This window comes from Chelmon rostratus, chromosome 20 (genome assembly GCF_017976325.1).
Source record: "Chelmon rostratus isolate fCheRos1 chromosome 20, fCheRos1.pri, whole genome shotgun sequence".
Taxonomy (NCBI): domain Eukaryota; kingdom Metazoa; phylum Chordata; class Actinopteri; order Chaetodontiformes; family Chaetodontidae; genus Chelmon; species Chelmon rostratus.
The window spans coordinates 7,240,864-7,258,450 of NC_055677.1; the positions used below are offsets into that span (position 1 = coordinate 7,240,864).

The following is a 17,587-nucleotide window of genomic DNA, read 5'->3' on the forward strand; positions in this document are numbered from 1 at the left end:
AAAGGATGCTCAGATGCAGTTATCATAATGTAAGTTTTCATGCTCTTAAATGTCTATGGCAAAGTCTTTATTCTCTATGTAACAGCGCTGCCACATTATACCTCATTAAACCAAAAAATCCTTCAAACACACCCTGAATTTCAACTCCTGGCTGAACCCTGCTCCTCTCTTTGCTTTGCAGTACCTGATCAAAGTAAATGAGATCAAGACCAAGAAAGGAGTGGATCTCCTCCAGAACCTGATTAAGTATTACCACGCACAGTGCAAGTAAGTACCACCTTAATCTCCCTGAACCCAAATGTGTGAAGCTCCCCTGTTGTGAGCGTCACACCCACTTTCAAAACACGCCAAAGAACAAGGTTGTGTCTCTTTCCCTCATTGCAGCTCTTGATTTCAGTTTTCTATCTCCTATATGATTCAGGGATCTTGAGGGCGCACACAGTTGTATATATAACTCTAATAAATATGCGCAGGTCATCATACAGATATGTTCTGACAGCTGGGGGGTTTGGTGGATAAATAAGTGGGCGCTCTCTGTGCCAGAACCGCAGCTTCACAACAGCCAGTGACAGAATGACAAATTTTCTCTGAGCGTTGCTAGGTCCTGTCATAACACTGGGACAAAACAATATACTTCCCTGTTAATCTGTTCAACCTGGACCTTGATGGAGAGAAAAGCTGCAGTGCTGATAGATTAGAAGCATAAACTCAATCGACAGAGAGCTGAGGGAAGTGTGGGACTGCTCGAAGCCAGAAAGAAGAAAACAATTTCCTTTTTACCGTCTGAGCCACTTCATTCAACAAATTAAGGGGTGGCAATTTGTCAGCCACATCATTTTATTCACCCAGGGAAACATGGACTCTTGCAAGAACAACATTGATCAGGGCAAGATGCCTGCAGCTTTTTAAAAAAGCTGCAAAGTAGCTGAAGTCATCTCGAACACTGTGCTTTGTCCAAAACGTAAACACAGAATGTAGTCCTTTGGAAATTCCTGCAGCTGTCGCAGCAAACTGCATCACAATTATAGAGCAATTAAGGCATCAGTGTACTGTTGTCTGATCATATGAAAGCATCTGAAGTCTCCTCCCCCCAACAATTTTCTGAAAAGACAATTTTTTTTTCATCTTTCTGAAACAATTGGCCTGGTGTACAAAAGTGAGGAAGTAGGCAGAGTTTGAATTTCTCTCTTCTTTCATTCTTTACTCAACCGCTTCCATCACTCTTTGTATGTACAGTGCAACACACTGAATGCCTTTGAGGGGAGACCAAATCCAAAAGTATGCACCGTTATCCCGTTATTTAAATTATTGTCACATCTGGCCTCTCTATGATGGCAGGCTTGTCACCCCACATTTGAGTTTGGTGTTACTTTTTCACCTTCTGACTTCATTGGACGAACTGTTGCGGGAACTAGTTTATTTGGAGCGCACCCTTCTCTTTAAGACCTCAGTATGCTTCAAGCAAGTGCTTGTCAGATCGTCCAAAAGCAGCTAATACCCCCTCCCCCAAAACCCTTCTGATGTCTGCATCTGCCCGTGCCCAACAGTTCTTGTAACTGCCTGAAACAGCTAATCCAAAGGTGTGCACCGTTACCCTCATGGCTCTAGTGACATGCAGAGACCCACAGAGATCTGGGAGAGAGGTCAGGGAGGCAGCGTGAAGCAGCCAGAGCGTGGCAGCTTTAAACTCTTGTGCCTTCCGATGTTCAGCGGTCGTACAATCTTGTTTGTGTCAGGCGTGCTGAGCCCTGTAGCTGCAACTGGAGTCATCCTTTCTCATGCAGTGTCAGTGAATAAAAAAACAGCTCAGTGTGTCACTTGTCATTTTATTTTTACAATTCAGAAGCTTACAGACACACTACTCCACCAGCATGCACACAAGCTAAATCAAAAGTGAGTCACAGCCTCCTCAGTAGCATAATCAAATTGCCTTATGTGAATCAACACGGCAGGTATGTGAGCTGACAGCCAGGTTGTTGCTATGCAGTTTGCAACCGCAGCTGCAGGGATTTCCAGGGGACTACTTTCTGTGCTTAATTTCAAGTGAAAGTCTGGGCATAGGTGATGAGTAAAGTGTTACGATGAACAATAGTCATAATGGCTGAAAATACCAGAACTTCCTATTAAATAATAAGTCATTCTTAATACATTTATAACTTAACAGTACAAGTGAATGTGCAAGAAGTCAGCCGAGGCGACTGTTTTCTATACCTGCAGCATAAACACTTAAACTCCACATTCTGACATTCTGCAAGGCCATCAGTACTTGACATGTAGAGCTGGATGGAGTGGGAGGAGAGATGTGGGATCCTCGATGCACAGATTGAAAGAAAACAAGCGGAGGAGACATGTGACAGAGAAAGTGATGAGCAGAGAAAGGGAGAGACGTGTTCCAAGACGAAGAGAGTGGTGAGCAGGGGGGTGGACAGAGGGAGATCATTAGTGGTGATTTGCTGCTGCAGCACAGCAACGAGGTGCGTGCGGCCGACAGATCCGTAATGGATTTCGGGATGTCCTAAGCACCTCTGCAAATCTGCTGCGGACGCGTCCAGCTTTGATTTCTGTGCCAAAGGCGCCGGATTGAACCGAGCTATACATTAAACATAAACTGTCCCAGCCTCCTCTCCCTGTGTGACCTTTCAGTGTAACACCTGACATTTTCAAAGCAGTAATTTCCATTAATGAAACGACTTGTCGCTCGTATTTATTGCAATGCAAGTTAATGACAGTGAGATTCACACGTACCTTCGTTCTGCAGTTTCTTCCAAGATGGCTTGAAGACGGCAGATAAGCTGAAGCAGTACATCGAGAAGCTGGCAGCTGATCTCTACAATGTAAATACTCACATCCTTCCCTTTCCTCTCTTCCTATGCTTTGATTTTTCAAGTGAATCGAAGAGTCTTTTGCAGACCTGTGTTTGTAGTTTTGTTTTTTCTGAATTAAATCAATGAAGTTGACCACTTAAGGACCACTTACCATTTTTTCCCAAATCTCATGCATCCCTGCTTTAGCAGATGAACTTTGCTCATTCTGATGCAATTGATTCTGAAAAAAGCTATTTAGTGGACCTTGAGTTGAGATTTTTAGATCTGAAGTGACTGTTTCTAAGGTCAAGATGGAAGAAATGATTAGATAAAAGTGTTGTGTTTACATGCTAGTTATTGGAAAGTGTTCCATTGAGCGAAGACTGGGGCAAGCAAACTCTTTAAAAAAAAATGAGCCTACGCTCACCACCATTTTTTATTTGCAGTGCTGCTGTGCTTTCTCCTGAAGCAGCAGTTTTATCAGTACATAATGCTCCTGCAGCTATTGTATGACAGAGGGTAGCACATCTGCTGCAACTGTCTCGATTCGTAACTCCTGGAAACGAGTAAACCTCAAATATCCAAAGATGACAACGACTGGGAAAGTTGAGGTCCTCACTCTGTACTGACTCCTCCTGATGAGCAACAAAATGCTTTCTCGGCAATGACACGACAATATAAATTCCAATTTCTTAATAATGATAGGGTTTCTTTCAAGATTATATTCTTGGGCACTTTTTTTTGCCTTTATTTGACAGTGACAGGTGAAGAGGTAGACAGGAAACGGGGGGAGAGAGGGGTATGACATGCAACAAAGGTAGCTGGCTGGAATTGAACCAACAACACTTGTGACCTCCCTCACTGGTTTTTAATGTCTGGGAAAGTCACACAACTCTGAATTTGGACAGTAGCATGAAAGATGGATTGTAAATTACAAAATAATCTAAGAAAATAGCTTCCCAGAGGAACAATGAGCACAGAAAAGTATATTTTCAAAAAGGAAAGTAAGAGGAAGTTTGGAAACTGTTCACATCAGTCCAGGTATTTACATGAGGTATTTTTATTAGTGCAATAAATGTCTCCCTGTAAACACAGCTCTGCCGCTGCGCCTTTTCTTCAACCTTGCATTTGTTCTCCTCAGATCAAACAAACTCAGGATGAGGAGAAGAAGCAGCTGACTGCCCTGCGGGATCTGATCAAGTCCTCCCTCCAGCTGGACCAGAAGGAGGTAGGCAGGTCACACCCGGACACACCAGATTTTAAACTTAAGCAGATGAAAATCCTAACCAGGCCAGCCCAAACTCATCCACACGGGGCTAAACACAGCAACGGCAGACCTGATTCACTCATACCAGCCGTAATGCTCCAGGTGCTGCAAAGATATGTTGTTGATGTTTACCACGCACCTCCTCTCACTCTGGCCACTACCAGGTTTGGAGCTTGTCTCCTGCAGCACAGAGCGAGTGCCCAGTGCTGTACCATGCTGGTAGCCAGTGTGTGGTAGGCTTTGCTGGTGACCAGTGTTGTGCCTCACTGGCTGCTCAGTGGAGAGCCACTCACTGCCTGACTTAACACCACATCACACACACACTGCCAACTTTACTCATAAACACAGCCTGCTGTAGCTGTACCTTTGTTCTCACACATTCACACTCTCAGTCCGCTGTTCTGCATGACACAATCTATACGGCCTTTCACATAATTTACACTTTCTGTAGCTTTTCTTGTTAATAGCGCCCACGGTAAGAATTTACACTTAGAGAGCAAGCACAAGAGACTGTGGTTTCGGCCGGCACACTCTTTCACACCCACCGCCTGCACCTGAGCTGGATCTTTCACACCTCTCCCCTCTATCTCCCCCTTCTGCCTACTGCTTGTCTGGAATCAAGTCTAGAAGAGTAAGTGTTGGTGCATGTTGAGCATGCTGGCATCTATCTGTCTATTCTGCTTGACAGTAAAGTGGTTTGGCCCTTCAGAGGCGTTGCAGAGCATGCCTTGTGGATATTAATTTGCCTGTTAGCACTCTCACTGGTTTCTAGAAGAGACCCTGTACTTTGATCAGTGTGTTTGTGTCCATGTTGCACGTCTTTCAGCGGCATCTCTGTATATCCTGTGTGTTAAACGTTGGTGTTTTGTGTTTGCGCATGTATCGTGTGGGGTTGCACAGGACTCGCAGAGTAAGCAGGGTGGCTACAGCATGCACCAGCTGCAGGGAAACAAGGAGTTTGGCAGTGAGAAGAAAGGCTACCTGCTGAAGAAGAGTGATGGGTAAGCTGCTAACACAGCCATTATGTAAAAACGCTGCAGAGCACCGTTCATGTTGCATTAAAATTTTAAAAGTGCACACAAAGAAGAAAGACAACTCCTTTGCTAATGTGTGCCCCCCCCTCCTCTTCACAGGCTCAGGAAGGTGTGGCAGAGGAGGCAGTGCTCAGTGAAGGGGGGCATGCTCACCATCTCTCATGCCACGGTGAGTTCAAGACAAATGTACACACACACACACACACTGATACAAACTCCCTGACCCCCATGAGTGACTGTGCGGATCAAAGGGAGGACAACATGCAGGGAGGTTGTGTTGGGCTTTCTCAATCTGGAGGCTGGCAGAGTGGAACTGACATAGATGGGTTGTCATGGCAACCCGGCCCCCCCTGCTCCCCCCATCGCCCCTCCCCCCACTGCCTGCTGCACCTCGGTGACTCATCTCAGAGCGAGCGTGTTACTGTATTTGCAGGCACGTCTGTGGTGTCGTCTCGGCTCGTGTGCAGCTGCAGTAGCTGCTGTGCAGTGCGATGTCCTCTCTCCCGTCTGCAATCTAAACACTGAATTCAAAAATCTGATTAATCCTTTGAACACTGTCTGTCGACCGCCTGCTGAGCCACAAACAAAGAGCGAGTGGACTGAGGAGCTTAGCACGATCAGGAAGTTTAGCTAATAGTGGCAGAGCAACGGCAGGTGTCTCACCAGGAACATATAATGAGCAAAGCTTTAACAAAAACAGATGACATTTCAAAGAGATTTGGGAATTAACATACGTGTTAAGTACTGTTAAATTACTATATATACTATAATTTATACCCTACAAACCAACGTGTTAACTCCTTCTTATATAGGGAAGGTCATGTGATGGATAACTAGCAATGGTGCTATAAACATTGTTCAAACTAAGATCCATATTGTTGTGGATCAAAAAGCAAACAGAAGCTAAGTTTGTGATAGCTGCTTGACACTTGGACTATAGGTAACAAATCAGGCTTTTATGAATAAATGAACCCCCACAATAAATAGACTGCATATGTAGCTAAATAAGTGTTGCTAATTTAGCTACATCAAGTAGAATAAACAACTTTAGGAAGGTTTTATGTGAGACAACTATCTTTTTACCATAATGTTTTGGTTTGTAGAGCTAAACTGAAACTATAATCTACAGTAAATTGTATGTACAAAGGCGCAGTTTGTTTTTCTAACCTCGTAGATTAGAAGGTACGTGCATGCACAGTCTCAGAGTTTGAGTTACAGATGGAAAATCATCATTTTGTATGTTTTCTGTTTGCATAAATACATAAACAGGCTTTAGTTTAGTGTTTAGCCACGCAAGCAACAACAAGCTCCTGTTGTCTTGTGATAGTCTGTACATTGAATCAGTTTAATCAGTCCTCCCATTTCTGAGTTTCTGGTTTATATTTTGAATTCAGCTACGTGTTTGATCCTCAGTTCTGAGTGTGAGCATGATTTGAACCTTTCACTCAGCCGCTACCTCAAACACGATAACATCGTTTCTGTTTGCTGCAAGAAGCTAAGGGGAAGTGGTTGTCTCAGAGGTGATATGAAAGGTTTCCCTTTGTTCTGTTGACAGATAAAGTGGATAAATCTTTAGCCTGTCTGTCTATTCTGGTCTGCTGTGTGGTAGTTGTATGAGAGCTTATATTTTCTCTCTGTCAAGACGGTGGTTTACCGCCATCCTAACTTCTTCTTTCTTCATCCCTGTGGCAGCTGAACTCTTGGTGACTCTAGATGACATGGCGGGCTGCCAGCAGGCTAGCCAAGCTCCAAGGCTCATCACAGCCTGTTAGCATTTCATTAGCACGTGCCCTGGCCCCTCCTCTGCCCAGGCACTGGCAGGAGACAATGCTCAATGCACATGTGCCAACTGGGCCCATTATTACAGTGCACAGTCCAGCCAGCACAGTCCAGTTTCTAAAGCGGGGTCCCGAGATCATCCTGTATATGTGTCGCAGAATTTTCTTACATTATTGTCTAAATATTCAAATTCCTGAGTCTGATCACTGTCACCCTCAATCTGTTTTGTGATTACAGTCCAATAGGCAGCCGGTCAAACTCAACCTGCTCACCTGCCAGGTCAAGCCCAGTCCTGAGGACAGGAAGTGCTTCGATCTCATTTCTCGTAAGTTTTACACCCTCGTGCTGCGTGGCAGAACAGCTCAGTTATATACATGTTGGCATGAGACACCTGCAGACTATTTTTAGAACGCTTGTCCAACAGGTATCATGCGGACAGGTGATTTATTTGAATGGTTTACTGTGTGCTGTGTGTTGCCTCTTGTATTGTAAAATGCAAGATAAGACATTTGCTTACTAATGCTTCTGCATTCACAGATAACCGGACATATCATTTCCAGGCTGAAGATGAACAAGAGTTTGTCATGTGAGTAAAAAAATTATGACAGCACTACAAAGAGCGTTCATCATTAATTCCAAAGGTTTATGAGTTGACCTGTTGACCTTTTCCTAAATCCAGAGAGCGAGTTAGATATTTGTGTGTGACCTACTTCTTTTTATTAATGGTGGCTTAGTTAGCAGCTGCTCTTTCCTGTCATTATCGTCACGCTTGAAGACAGGAAGCGTTTTGCTCTGTGAGGACCAGAGCGACTGTTGAGAGTGGGTGGCAGTGAGAATGGCAGTGGGATTTGTGGTCTGCAGTAATTCAAGTCACTGTAACCTCACTCAGTTGTTTCCTATATGCACTCAAATGCGTGCATGTCAGTGATCAGAACAGGAGAGAGCCACGTGTTTTGTTAAATTATCTCACACAACATTTTCTGTATACCTTCAGTAGTTGTGCTAAATTCTGAGCTCAGCTGTTTCACACATGCGCATATATTTGGTTTGGTTTTACAGCAAAGTAAACAATTTTATAGCATCTGCAAATGAAAAGTAACTGGTTGTATATAAACAAATGTCTGACTCTAAAGTGGTGTCACTGTCAAGATTGTTATATGAAACATTACATGTTTATGGTTACTGCAGATGAATAGCTGTACACAGCTAGCTTGGTTAGCAAAATAGCTAATCCAGGCGGGGCAAGTTTCTGTGTATTCTTTAGTTAAACTCAGAGATGAGAAGATTACTTTCTGGAAAATTGAAGTTTATTTGGAAAGCGGTTAGTGGCTCATGCAGTTTCCCCCAAATATGTTATTTTACCTGAAGAGTACAAGTTTGAAAATGAAAAAAATCTGGGGGTGTGGAGCTTTTCCCACTGTCGAAAGACTATCAGATGTATGGATCTTCACCACTTTGCACGTTTTCTAAATAAAATGTTAATTAAGGGCAATGCCAGTTAAAATATCAAGCTAATATTGGCATCTCATTTTATTATAGCTGGATTATCTTTGTTCTAGTGTTTGTTTTGTCTTTAAATTCACAAGAGCTAAAATACTCAACCTACAGTCCCAAAATAAAGCCCTGTGGTGCATCTCGATGCTCTGAAACACTCAGAAACACACTGAAGTGTACCAAAACAAAACTGAATCTTCTTGAGCTGTGTCGACTAAAACACTCTTGAAACACACTTTGATTTGTGGCACTTTTGTTCCGGGTTTTCATGCTCTCGCTCTGATGCCTTTCTGTTGTTGTGCCTCTTGGTTCAGTGCTGCATGAACACTCAGTATCTCCTTGTACATGTTGTCCTTCGGGATCAGCTCGCTGCTCCTCGCTGCCGCTTCTGTCACGCACTTCCACCTGCAGCAGCAGCAGCGTCTTCATGGGATTTTCCATTAAATATTTAGTATTCCATAGGGCTCCTGCTTTGTGCAGTCACGCTCCCCCTCAATTAGGCCGGGAGCATACTGTATTATAATCCATAATATAAGTAAACACAACAACGCTTCGACTCAGCATCTGTGCACCTACGCATCTGTGGATTAAAATATCTGTTTTTTCACACATACAGATAAACAGACGATCTCACACATCGGTCTATGTGCCCACTCCCTGTCTGGCCTCTGCCTTTGCAGACAGGCTTGAGTGACAATGACAGAGGAAGTGCTGACGTCAGGCTCATAAAGCCCAGTGTGTGTTGTTGTGTGTGTGTGTGTGTGTGTGTGTTTGTGTGTGTGTGGGCCAGCTCACTGGGTAGAGCGCAGGAGCAGATTGTGCTGTGTAGTGAACTGCAGGAGTTCATGTTTGAAAGGCAGCTACAGTGTTTCCTGTCTGCGTGATTCTTAATGCCAACAGTGTGTGTGTGTGTGTGTGTGTGTGTGTTTGTGTGTGTGCTGCCCCCCTGGATTAGCTATTTTGCTAACTCCATTGGGACAGCAGGCAAGATAACCAAGATAGCTGTGTACAGCTATTCATCTGCAGTAACCATAAGCATGTAATGTTTCATATAACATGATTCTACTTCAAGAGAGACACCACTTTAGAGTCAGACATGTGTTTATATATGACCAGTTACTTTTCATTTGCAGGTGCTTTAAAAAAATATGTGCAGAAAATTATTCCAAAATGAAGATATTTCTGTTGGGGAATAGAAATAAGTGGGGTTGAAGTAATTTTGTTGTTATCATCTCAGTAGCTATAGAAAGAGGTTTGTCATACATCTTTTGCAGTTTAAGTTTAGTATGTAGTATTTTTGTGATTTAATAGATATAAATGATTAATTGCAAAAAAAATATAGAAATTATTTATTGTTTAAGTCATTTTTCATGAAAAAATGCCAAATAATCTCTTGGTCCCGGCTTCTCAATTGTGAGATTTTCCAGTTTGTTCTCATTTTTATATGATTTTAAACTGAATATATTTGGGTTTTGGACTGTTGGTCATACAAAACAAGCTTGAAGTTGAAGACGTCACCAAGAACTTTAAGAAATTATCACAATTTTCTGATAATTGATAGACCAAACACCTCACTGAATTGAGAATTGATCGTCAGATGAGGGCAGCTGCAGCTGTAGATTTTTCATTTTTATCCTGTTTTCCATATGGTGGTGTTTTTATGTGTTAAGTAAAATAACTCGTAAAATAAATGTCCTATTATTTCTAACACCAGTAATGATGTGTTCCCTTCTGCAGTTGGATCTCTGTGCTGACCAACAGCAAGGAGGAGGCGTTGAACATGGCGTTTCGTGGCGAGCAGAGCAGCGGTGGTGAGGACGGTTTAGAGGACCTGACTAAAGCCATCATAGAAGACGTGCTGCGCATGCCAGGCAATGAAGTCTGCTGCGACTGCGGAGCTGCAGGTGTGTACTGCTGCTGTTTTTGTGTCCAGGGAGGCTCCAGATATATATAATAATAATAATAAAAGAGAAACATCTTCACTTCAGCATTTTCTGATTTAACTGTGGGCAAATATTTCACTTTGCATGTCACAGCAGCCCTGAACTCCGTGTCCTTCAGTTCGATGGTAACCGAACAAGCTACACTGCAAATCCCCCAGCAGCCTTCAATGAACAACTGTGTGTGTGTGTGTGTGTGTGTGTGTGTGTGTGTGTGTGTGTGTGTGTACGTGTGTGTGTGCGTGCGCCAACGTTGTTAGTATTCAGGACACAACCTGATCCTGATCCTCCCCCGCATTAGGAAGCAAAGACTCAGCACTCAGGAGTGGCATAGACATTCAGGCCCTCTGACACTTCACACACACACACACACACACACACACGCACGCACAGACACACACCCTGTCAACACAAACACACACACACAGCAGCTCACCGACCCACCGACCGACCAACAGGAGGACTTCATGCTCTGAGGGGGAAAAAAGCATTTCTGCGCTTTGAGAAACAACATCATTACATCACGTTGTTACATAAGTCGCACGCGCTCTGCCGACCCCCTGCAGTCTGCAGAGAGGGGATGTAATTTGTCACGTCTGTGTGTCTTGTTGCTGGGTTTGCTCGTGTACATGGTTCCAGTAGTAACTCGTGTTCCAGATGTGGATTTAAGCTCTGTTTCCTGTTTGATTCCTGATGTTTTTCTTTCTCCCATCACAATAGATTTTCGGCATTGCTCCGACAGGGTTTCCTTTCCTCAACGCATAAAAATAGCTTCACGGTTGAAAGGTCATTGCAATGACTTTCAAAGGTTGCCTCTTTGTTCCCTCTGCTCTGAGAAGAAGGAGGACAACTCCATCTCATTTGATATTCTCCCAGGATCCCCCACTATAAGACACGGCTTTGCAGCTTTAGCATTAAGCAGCTATAGAGGTCACCGTGCGCCGACTCATCATGCTTAACATGCACTCTGTGACCTATCACCAGCTCGCATTTATTCATTACATTGTGAAAATGTGTGTGTGTGCACATGCGACGTTTTCCACTGGCATCTGCCCGCTGTTCACTCGTCACAGCGGGACAAAACATGTGCATTGTCCCCTTCCTCGCAGCCGAGCTGTACGTTAAAACCTCACTTAAATCTCCCAGATTGCATCAGAACATCAGGCGGTGATGCCGGTCGATCTCTGCGGTTTAGAGGGCGCTGTGTGAAGTCGTCACACAGCTCTGCTACATCTCGCTGTACTCATGCTGTTGGCTTGGCAGTAGGTTATGCAATGGGCTCTGTCTCCCTCCTGCAGCATGATGTGACTGTAGTCACTGCTTGTGCCTACGACAGTCCTCTGATCTGAAATGTCTGTTGTTGATTTGTAGATAAAATCAATACATGTAGTCAATAAATAAATCAATTGATAAGCTTTTGGTTTAAGCAGCATTCATGTGTAAAACACTCACAGTCTCACAGCTGAAATCATGTTTTTATCATGTGAAATCATTCTGTTGTAGGTTTTGAGTCAGTCTGCAGATGTGGCTCGTTTTCCCCAATGACATAAGAGTGCAGTATGGAGCTGAGAAAAAACAGCTACATTTGGTGGGGTTGCCACATAAAACCGACCAACTTCATAAGGTGTTACATCCTTTGAAGATTGTCACAGCGCAGTTTTAAAGGAGTTTTATATCAAAAAATGTGTAGTAAACATCAGTGTCAGTGGTTTTGTTGTTAGTGCCTCACAAGATTAATAGCTTCTGTCAAGGCTCACCATTTTTCTCCGAGGTTCTACAATCATACAGGAATAAATCAAATGTAGGGACGCTGAGGAACCAATTTCTCTACTGACAGCAGCCTTCAGGACTAGAATACAGTGCAGCCACACAAAGCATATTTTCACTGAAGGGCAGGACTGATGCTGTCAACTGCTGAAAACTCTGCTTTTTAAGTAGAATTTTAAGGCTTTTTTGCCTTTAATTGATAGCTGACTGTAGAGCTAGGCGTGACATTTTACTAAAATGGAAGGAATCTCTGGCTGTCCGTCACGACAACCGTTATCTGATCGACTTCACGCTTGGCGGATGTCTTGCAGAGGACCCGAGGTAGTGCAGTGAAGAGTGTGATGTAGTTTGGACGAGCGGTTCTCGAGGAACATAAAAAGGCATCATCCCCCTGCATTTTGCTTTTCGCGTGGTGTGGCCCATGTTTTGGGGACACCTCAATAAACTGTCTGAATCTGGTGGTGTATTGTAATATTACAGTGTTGCTAAAGTTTGAAAAGTTGAAAAAAAACACTGGTGACACATGCCTACGTTTAAAACCCGGTCTGGAGCTGCTGCATCGAGAACTGTGGGGGCTGTGCGCCTCTGCAGGTTGATGATCATGTTGCGAGAGCTGCAAGCAGCAACACTGGAGGACAAGCTATCAGCCCCTTCCAAACAGGCACTGCACTAGTCTGTCTAATGTCCCAGGCTGGACCTGAGTTGAATTTTACTGATATTTGCGTTTTCTGATGTTACTCTACCTCTTGATTTGGAGTTTTCAGTGTTAAATCAAAAGCTGTCATTTGATATTCAGTTTTTGCGTAAATCTGGGTCATTTATCCAATTTAAAGAAGTTTTACTGGCCCTGCACCATCCGTCCATCCACTCAGGATCACACCAGCAACCATATACTGTAGATTATGGAGACATAAACTGTGCAAATCATAAACACACATTTTCTCATATTATCTGTGTTTATAGATCCTAAGTGGCTGTCCACCAATCTGGGGATCCTGACCTGCATCGAGTGCTCTGGCATCCACCGAGAGATGGGGGTCCACATCTCCCGCATCCAGTCCATGGAGCTCGACAAGCTAGGAACCTCAGAACTCTTGGTGAGTCGGAGAAACAGTGAATGAATGTTGTTTTTGAGGCAGCGGCGCACGCCCTTTACTGTTTTCTTCTTTCTCCCCCAGCTGGCCAAGAATGTAGGGAACAGTAGTTTCAATGAGATCATGGAGGGAAACCTTTCTTCCCCTTCACCAAAGCCCACTCCATCCAGCGACATGTGAGTAATCTCTGAGCCAGAAGCTGCCTGAAAACTAGATGTGTTCAGTGTCCAAACAGCTGACTGGATTCCTCTCCTCCTGCGCAGGACGGTGAGGAAGGAGTTCATCAACGCTAAATATGTGGACCACAAGTATGCGAGGAAGACATGCACGTCTGCGGCAGCTAAAATGATCGAGCTGTTCGAGGCGGTTCAGTCCAGGGATCTGCTGGCCCTCGTCCAGGTCTACGCAGAGGGGGTGGAACTAATGGAGCCGCTCCCAGAGGTTGGACCGGTGAGTCCTCTAAGTTGATGGATTTACTTCATGTGCAGAGCTTAAATGGTCAGATTCGCCTATATCAAAAAACATTATTTACTCATGTACCTCTTGTGGTATCAATTCATGAAGATAGCAACAGTTTTCATTGGATCTACTTGCTACCAAAGAAGTAGTCCCTTTGCAAACTGTAAACAGTGAAGTCTGTGAATTTTTTGTGAATTAGAGCCCATATGACTTGTCAATCAACAGAATTTTTATTTGCAAATTTCAGTACAAACCAAACAAATAGTCAATTAATGAATAAATAAATCTAAAACAAATGGTCTAACGATCACACGTAAAAGACCCATTACGACCATAACTTATCTGTTCATTTGTAGGCAAAGTGATAAAGTAGCTTTCTCCCATTATGTTGATTTCATTAACTACATCTGTCCATTCCTCTATTGTGGGGGAATCAGGAAGCACAAAGCTGACACATTTCCACCAGCTGGCGAGTTATTTGGCGGGTGGAAATGGGTGTAACAGTTGGATAATCTAGAGTCATGCAGTTATCTCCACCAGCAGGTGGTGATGTCCAGCAGCCTCCATCACATCGTAGGCTAGGGTATCGTCTCATTTTGAGTTCGCATTTACTCAGATGACAACACCTGCAGCAGCGAAATTCACGTCTCTGCTTTTTATTCCGTGGTTTTCTCTTTGTTTCCCCTGCCTCTTGCGTCACTGCTTTAGGCACAACCGAAAGTTAAATAACAAGCGGTCGACGGCGAAGATGCTGTACCGTAAACAACACGGGTGATCGGACTTAATCTGACATAAATGGGTCAACGCAGACACGGTGGTTCTGTAATGAAAAATTAAGTGTACACCGCAGCAGCAGAATAAAAGAGGATATCAGCTGGTGACAGAGGGAGCTGCTGCTGCTGCTGCTCTGAAGTCTGACTCACAGATATCTAATCTGCTGTTGTCAGTACATCTGAATGGCTGTAGATAGCACAGCGACATCCCCTCCTCCCAAACCCAGACAGCACGACAGGGATACAGCCCTTGCTGTACCCTATAGATGCCAAGATGCCACTTAATATACAACACATATATTCCTCCAGATATTTCATCTTTTATCTCCATCTTTAATTTTACATGTAAAGAATGAACATCCAGATCTGGCTTTAAATCACAGAGACAGGTAAGATTACTGCAAGGCTGCAAAAAATGGACACATCCCGGCTTCATGCCTGCTGAAATATTATTTTTAGGAGCCATTTTGTTTACTGCGGCTTGTTTAAATGCTGAAAGACCCACATAGAGGGAGAGAATACAGAATGGATGCTGCCCAAGATTGTCTCACACCGTGTCTTTGCTGTGTTTGATGGCCCCCTGCAGGAAGCCGGAGAGACAGCACTGCACTACTCTGTACGGACTGCTGACCAGACCTCACTGCACTTAGTGGACTTCCTCGTGCAGAACAGGTAGATTTTAAAGAGTCATTCACAACCAGAATGTTGGGACAGGGTCGCATAAGTGTGCGGACCGGCTTCGGCTTTTCACACAAGTTAAACAGCTTTGAACATTTCTTAAAACACACCAGCGGTTTAGAGGGAAATGATGTAGTAAACAGCAGTTTTGTGGAAACACTCTGCATCAGTTTTGATCTGTCTGCAGAGAGTCTTCCTTGTCCTGTGCCTCAGCCTGTAGTAAAGCGGTGGAAGTGCAGAGGAAAGCTTAGCGCTGCTCAGCTCACATTCCCACAAGGCAAACAGAAATGGGTCAAGCACTTTTCTTCTCTGCCTTAATTTATTCCTCTCTTTTCAATTGTTTACCCACCACTGCTCCAACTGCACACAGCCTCCACAGAGTGGGGCCATCTCTTTAATTAATAGCTGTGCTCATACTGTGTCATGCTTAGCCTTCGCCATTTAAGATATTTCTCTTGCCCTTTCTGGGAGCTCCAAGAGATCTAAAAAGGGGCGATTTACCTGCTGTAACAGCGTAGCGTGAAGTTGGTTTTGCACAGCTAATCTCATTACCCAAATCCAAATTTTGCTGTTCTTAGGACTGATTTAATCACTCACTTCAGATTATTAAGGGAAAGCACATTTCTGGATTTAAAATAATGCCTTTCCAGCCCCTTTTTCTCTCATGTGTAGTCAGAAAATCCGGGGTAACAACACATTAACCTGAAGCTGCAGGACTGTGGAAAACACCCTCAGGCTTGTGACCCGTGTCCTGACTCCATGTGTGTTTGTGTGTTTTCTCCCAGCGGTAACCTGGACAAGCAGACGGAGTGGGGGAACACTGCCCTGCATTACTGCTGCATGTACGAAAAGCCCGAGTGCCTGAAGTTACTCCTGAGGGGCAAGCCGGCTACTGATATCGGTGAGTCACATGTCGAGGCTCATCCTCTCATTAAAGTCATCCGTAAGAACGTATCACGCTCTAACTGTTGATTATCCCTCCGCTCCCCACAGCCAATCAGAACGGAGAGACGGCGCTGGATGTTGCCAGGCGACTGAGGAACACTCAGTGTGAGGAGGCAGTAAGTACTGGACCGCCCACCTGGTGCTTTTTGGACATCACAGAGGATTTTAATGGTCTAAAAAAATGACTAAATCCCAAAGCATACATACAGCTAATCAGCCAAACCAAGGAAAAGGTTGTGGAGCGTCGATTGTGGCTGATTAAACATGTGTTGACCAGTTATTGGGCAGATTAGTCAAACACTAGATGGCAGTCAAAGGTCTGTCTCCAGCCGGAGGGAGACAGTGACAACAGAGTGGAAATAATTGTTGATGTATGTTCATTATTAACGCTAAAGTGAGCCTGCAGACAAAAAAGCCATTTTAAAAGCAGTGTAAAATCGAATTAAATATTTCTCTCCTCCCTCCTTTATAGTTCATTCTGCGTCTTGTTTGTAGAGTTGTGATTCTAATTATATTTGCAGCAAATTTTGATGTGACGTCTTTATCCTGTTGCTGGAAAGGGATAGGAGCTATTTTTCATGTGTGTAACTGGTGAATGTGTGTGTGTGTGTGTGTGTGTGTGTGTCAGCTTGTGCAGGCTGCAGAGGGGAAGTTTAACCCTCACATCCACGTGGAGTACGAGTGGAGCCTCAGACTGGAGGAGATGGACGAGAGCGATGACGACCTTGACGATAAGGTTCGAACAGAGCTGATAAATAAAATTAGAGCAACTAGTATTATTATCACCATAATCCTCACCATCATCATGTTGCCATAGAAATTGGCCTGAATTCGGCAACTCATGACTTTTATTTTATTTATTTTACTTATTTCTTGTGACTCAGTTAGAACCTTTACAGCACCCTCTGTCCTTAGACCCTTGATTCAGGTCAAGAAAAACTCCCCCATGTCACACATACAGAGTAGACCAACAAAATCAAGGTAAATACAGATTACAATGATGAAATTCCTAACACATGCAGATTCTACAATATATTTGGATCCAGGAGGAGCATCTCCAGTTGTTGCCAAATGGCCCCATTTGAGCCTCCTCTCCACCGTGGAGAACTGGAAGGAGGGCAGGGCACTCAGCACAGAAGAGGCAGCACAGCATCCACACAGATAGAAGAGGCTGTCAGACGCACATTGATGTCCACAGAATTAAAGATCAAAGTGCTGCTTTCTGTATTTACAATTTTGCACTGGCTGAACATCATATATGATGGGATGGAAATCCGTGGCAGAGGCAGACATACCAATTCATTCTACTTACAGTAGCCTCAATACACCATAGAGCAAAGCAGCCTTGAAAATGCTGCATTAAGTGGTAAATGAGGCACGTTGAAGGAAATTGGGCTAGAAAATAAACACTTGCTACTAAGTAGAATTGCAAGTCAAAATTCGTCTAGACGTGTAGGTTTTTAAAATTTCATTGAAATGCTGTTAAAGCAATGGCTTTATTTAGTCTGGGTGTCTTCAAACCAAACCAACCCAGAAATCTTCTGGCCTGCAAT

At 43.8% G+C, this 17,587-nt stretch overlaps 1 protein-coding gene across 1 annotated transcript in view; it reads left to right on the forward strand.

Annotated features, from left to right (window-relative positions):
• The window catches only part of asap1b (ArfGAP with SH3 domain, ankyrin repeat and PH domain 1b), a 60,815-nt gene that overhangs the window by 35,126 nt on the left and 8,102 nt on the right, over window positions 1-17,587 (forward strand). The window contains exons 7-21 of the mRNA XM_041961192.1: window positions 182-267; window positions 2,759-2,834; window positions 3,946-4,032; window positions 4,972-5,072; window positions 5,205-5,274; window positions 7,122-7,209; window positions 7,422-7,470; window positions 10,116-10,282; window positions 13,049-13,182; window positions 13,264-13,355; window positions 13,443-13,629; window positions 14,998-15,083; window positions 15,875-15,990; window positions 16,083-16,150; window positions 16,663-16,770. Of these exons, the coding sequence (XP_041817126.1) occupies window positions 182-267; window positions 2,759-2,834; window positions 3,946-4,032; window positions 4,972-5,072; window positions 5,205-5,274; window positions 7,122-7,209; window positions 7,422-7,470; window positions 10,116-10,282; window positions 13,049-13,182; window positions 13,264-13,355; window positions 13,443-13,629; window positions 14,998-15,083; window positions 15,875-15,990; window positions 16,083-16,150; window positions 16,663-16,770 (1,515 nt within the window). The remainder of the gene's footprint in view (window positions 1-181; window positions 268-2,758; window positions 2,835-3,945; window positions 4,033-4,971; window positions 5,073-5,204; window positions 5,275-7,121; window positions 7,210-7,421; window positions 7,471-10,115; window positions 10,283-13,048; window positions 13,183-13,263; window positions 13,356-13,442; window positions 13,630-14,997; window positions 15,084-15,874; window positions 15,991-16,082; window positions 16,151-16,662; window positions 16,771-17,587) is intronic.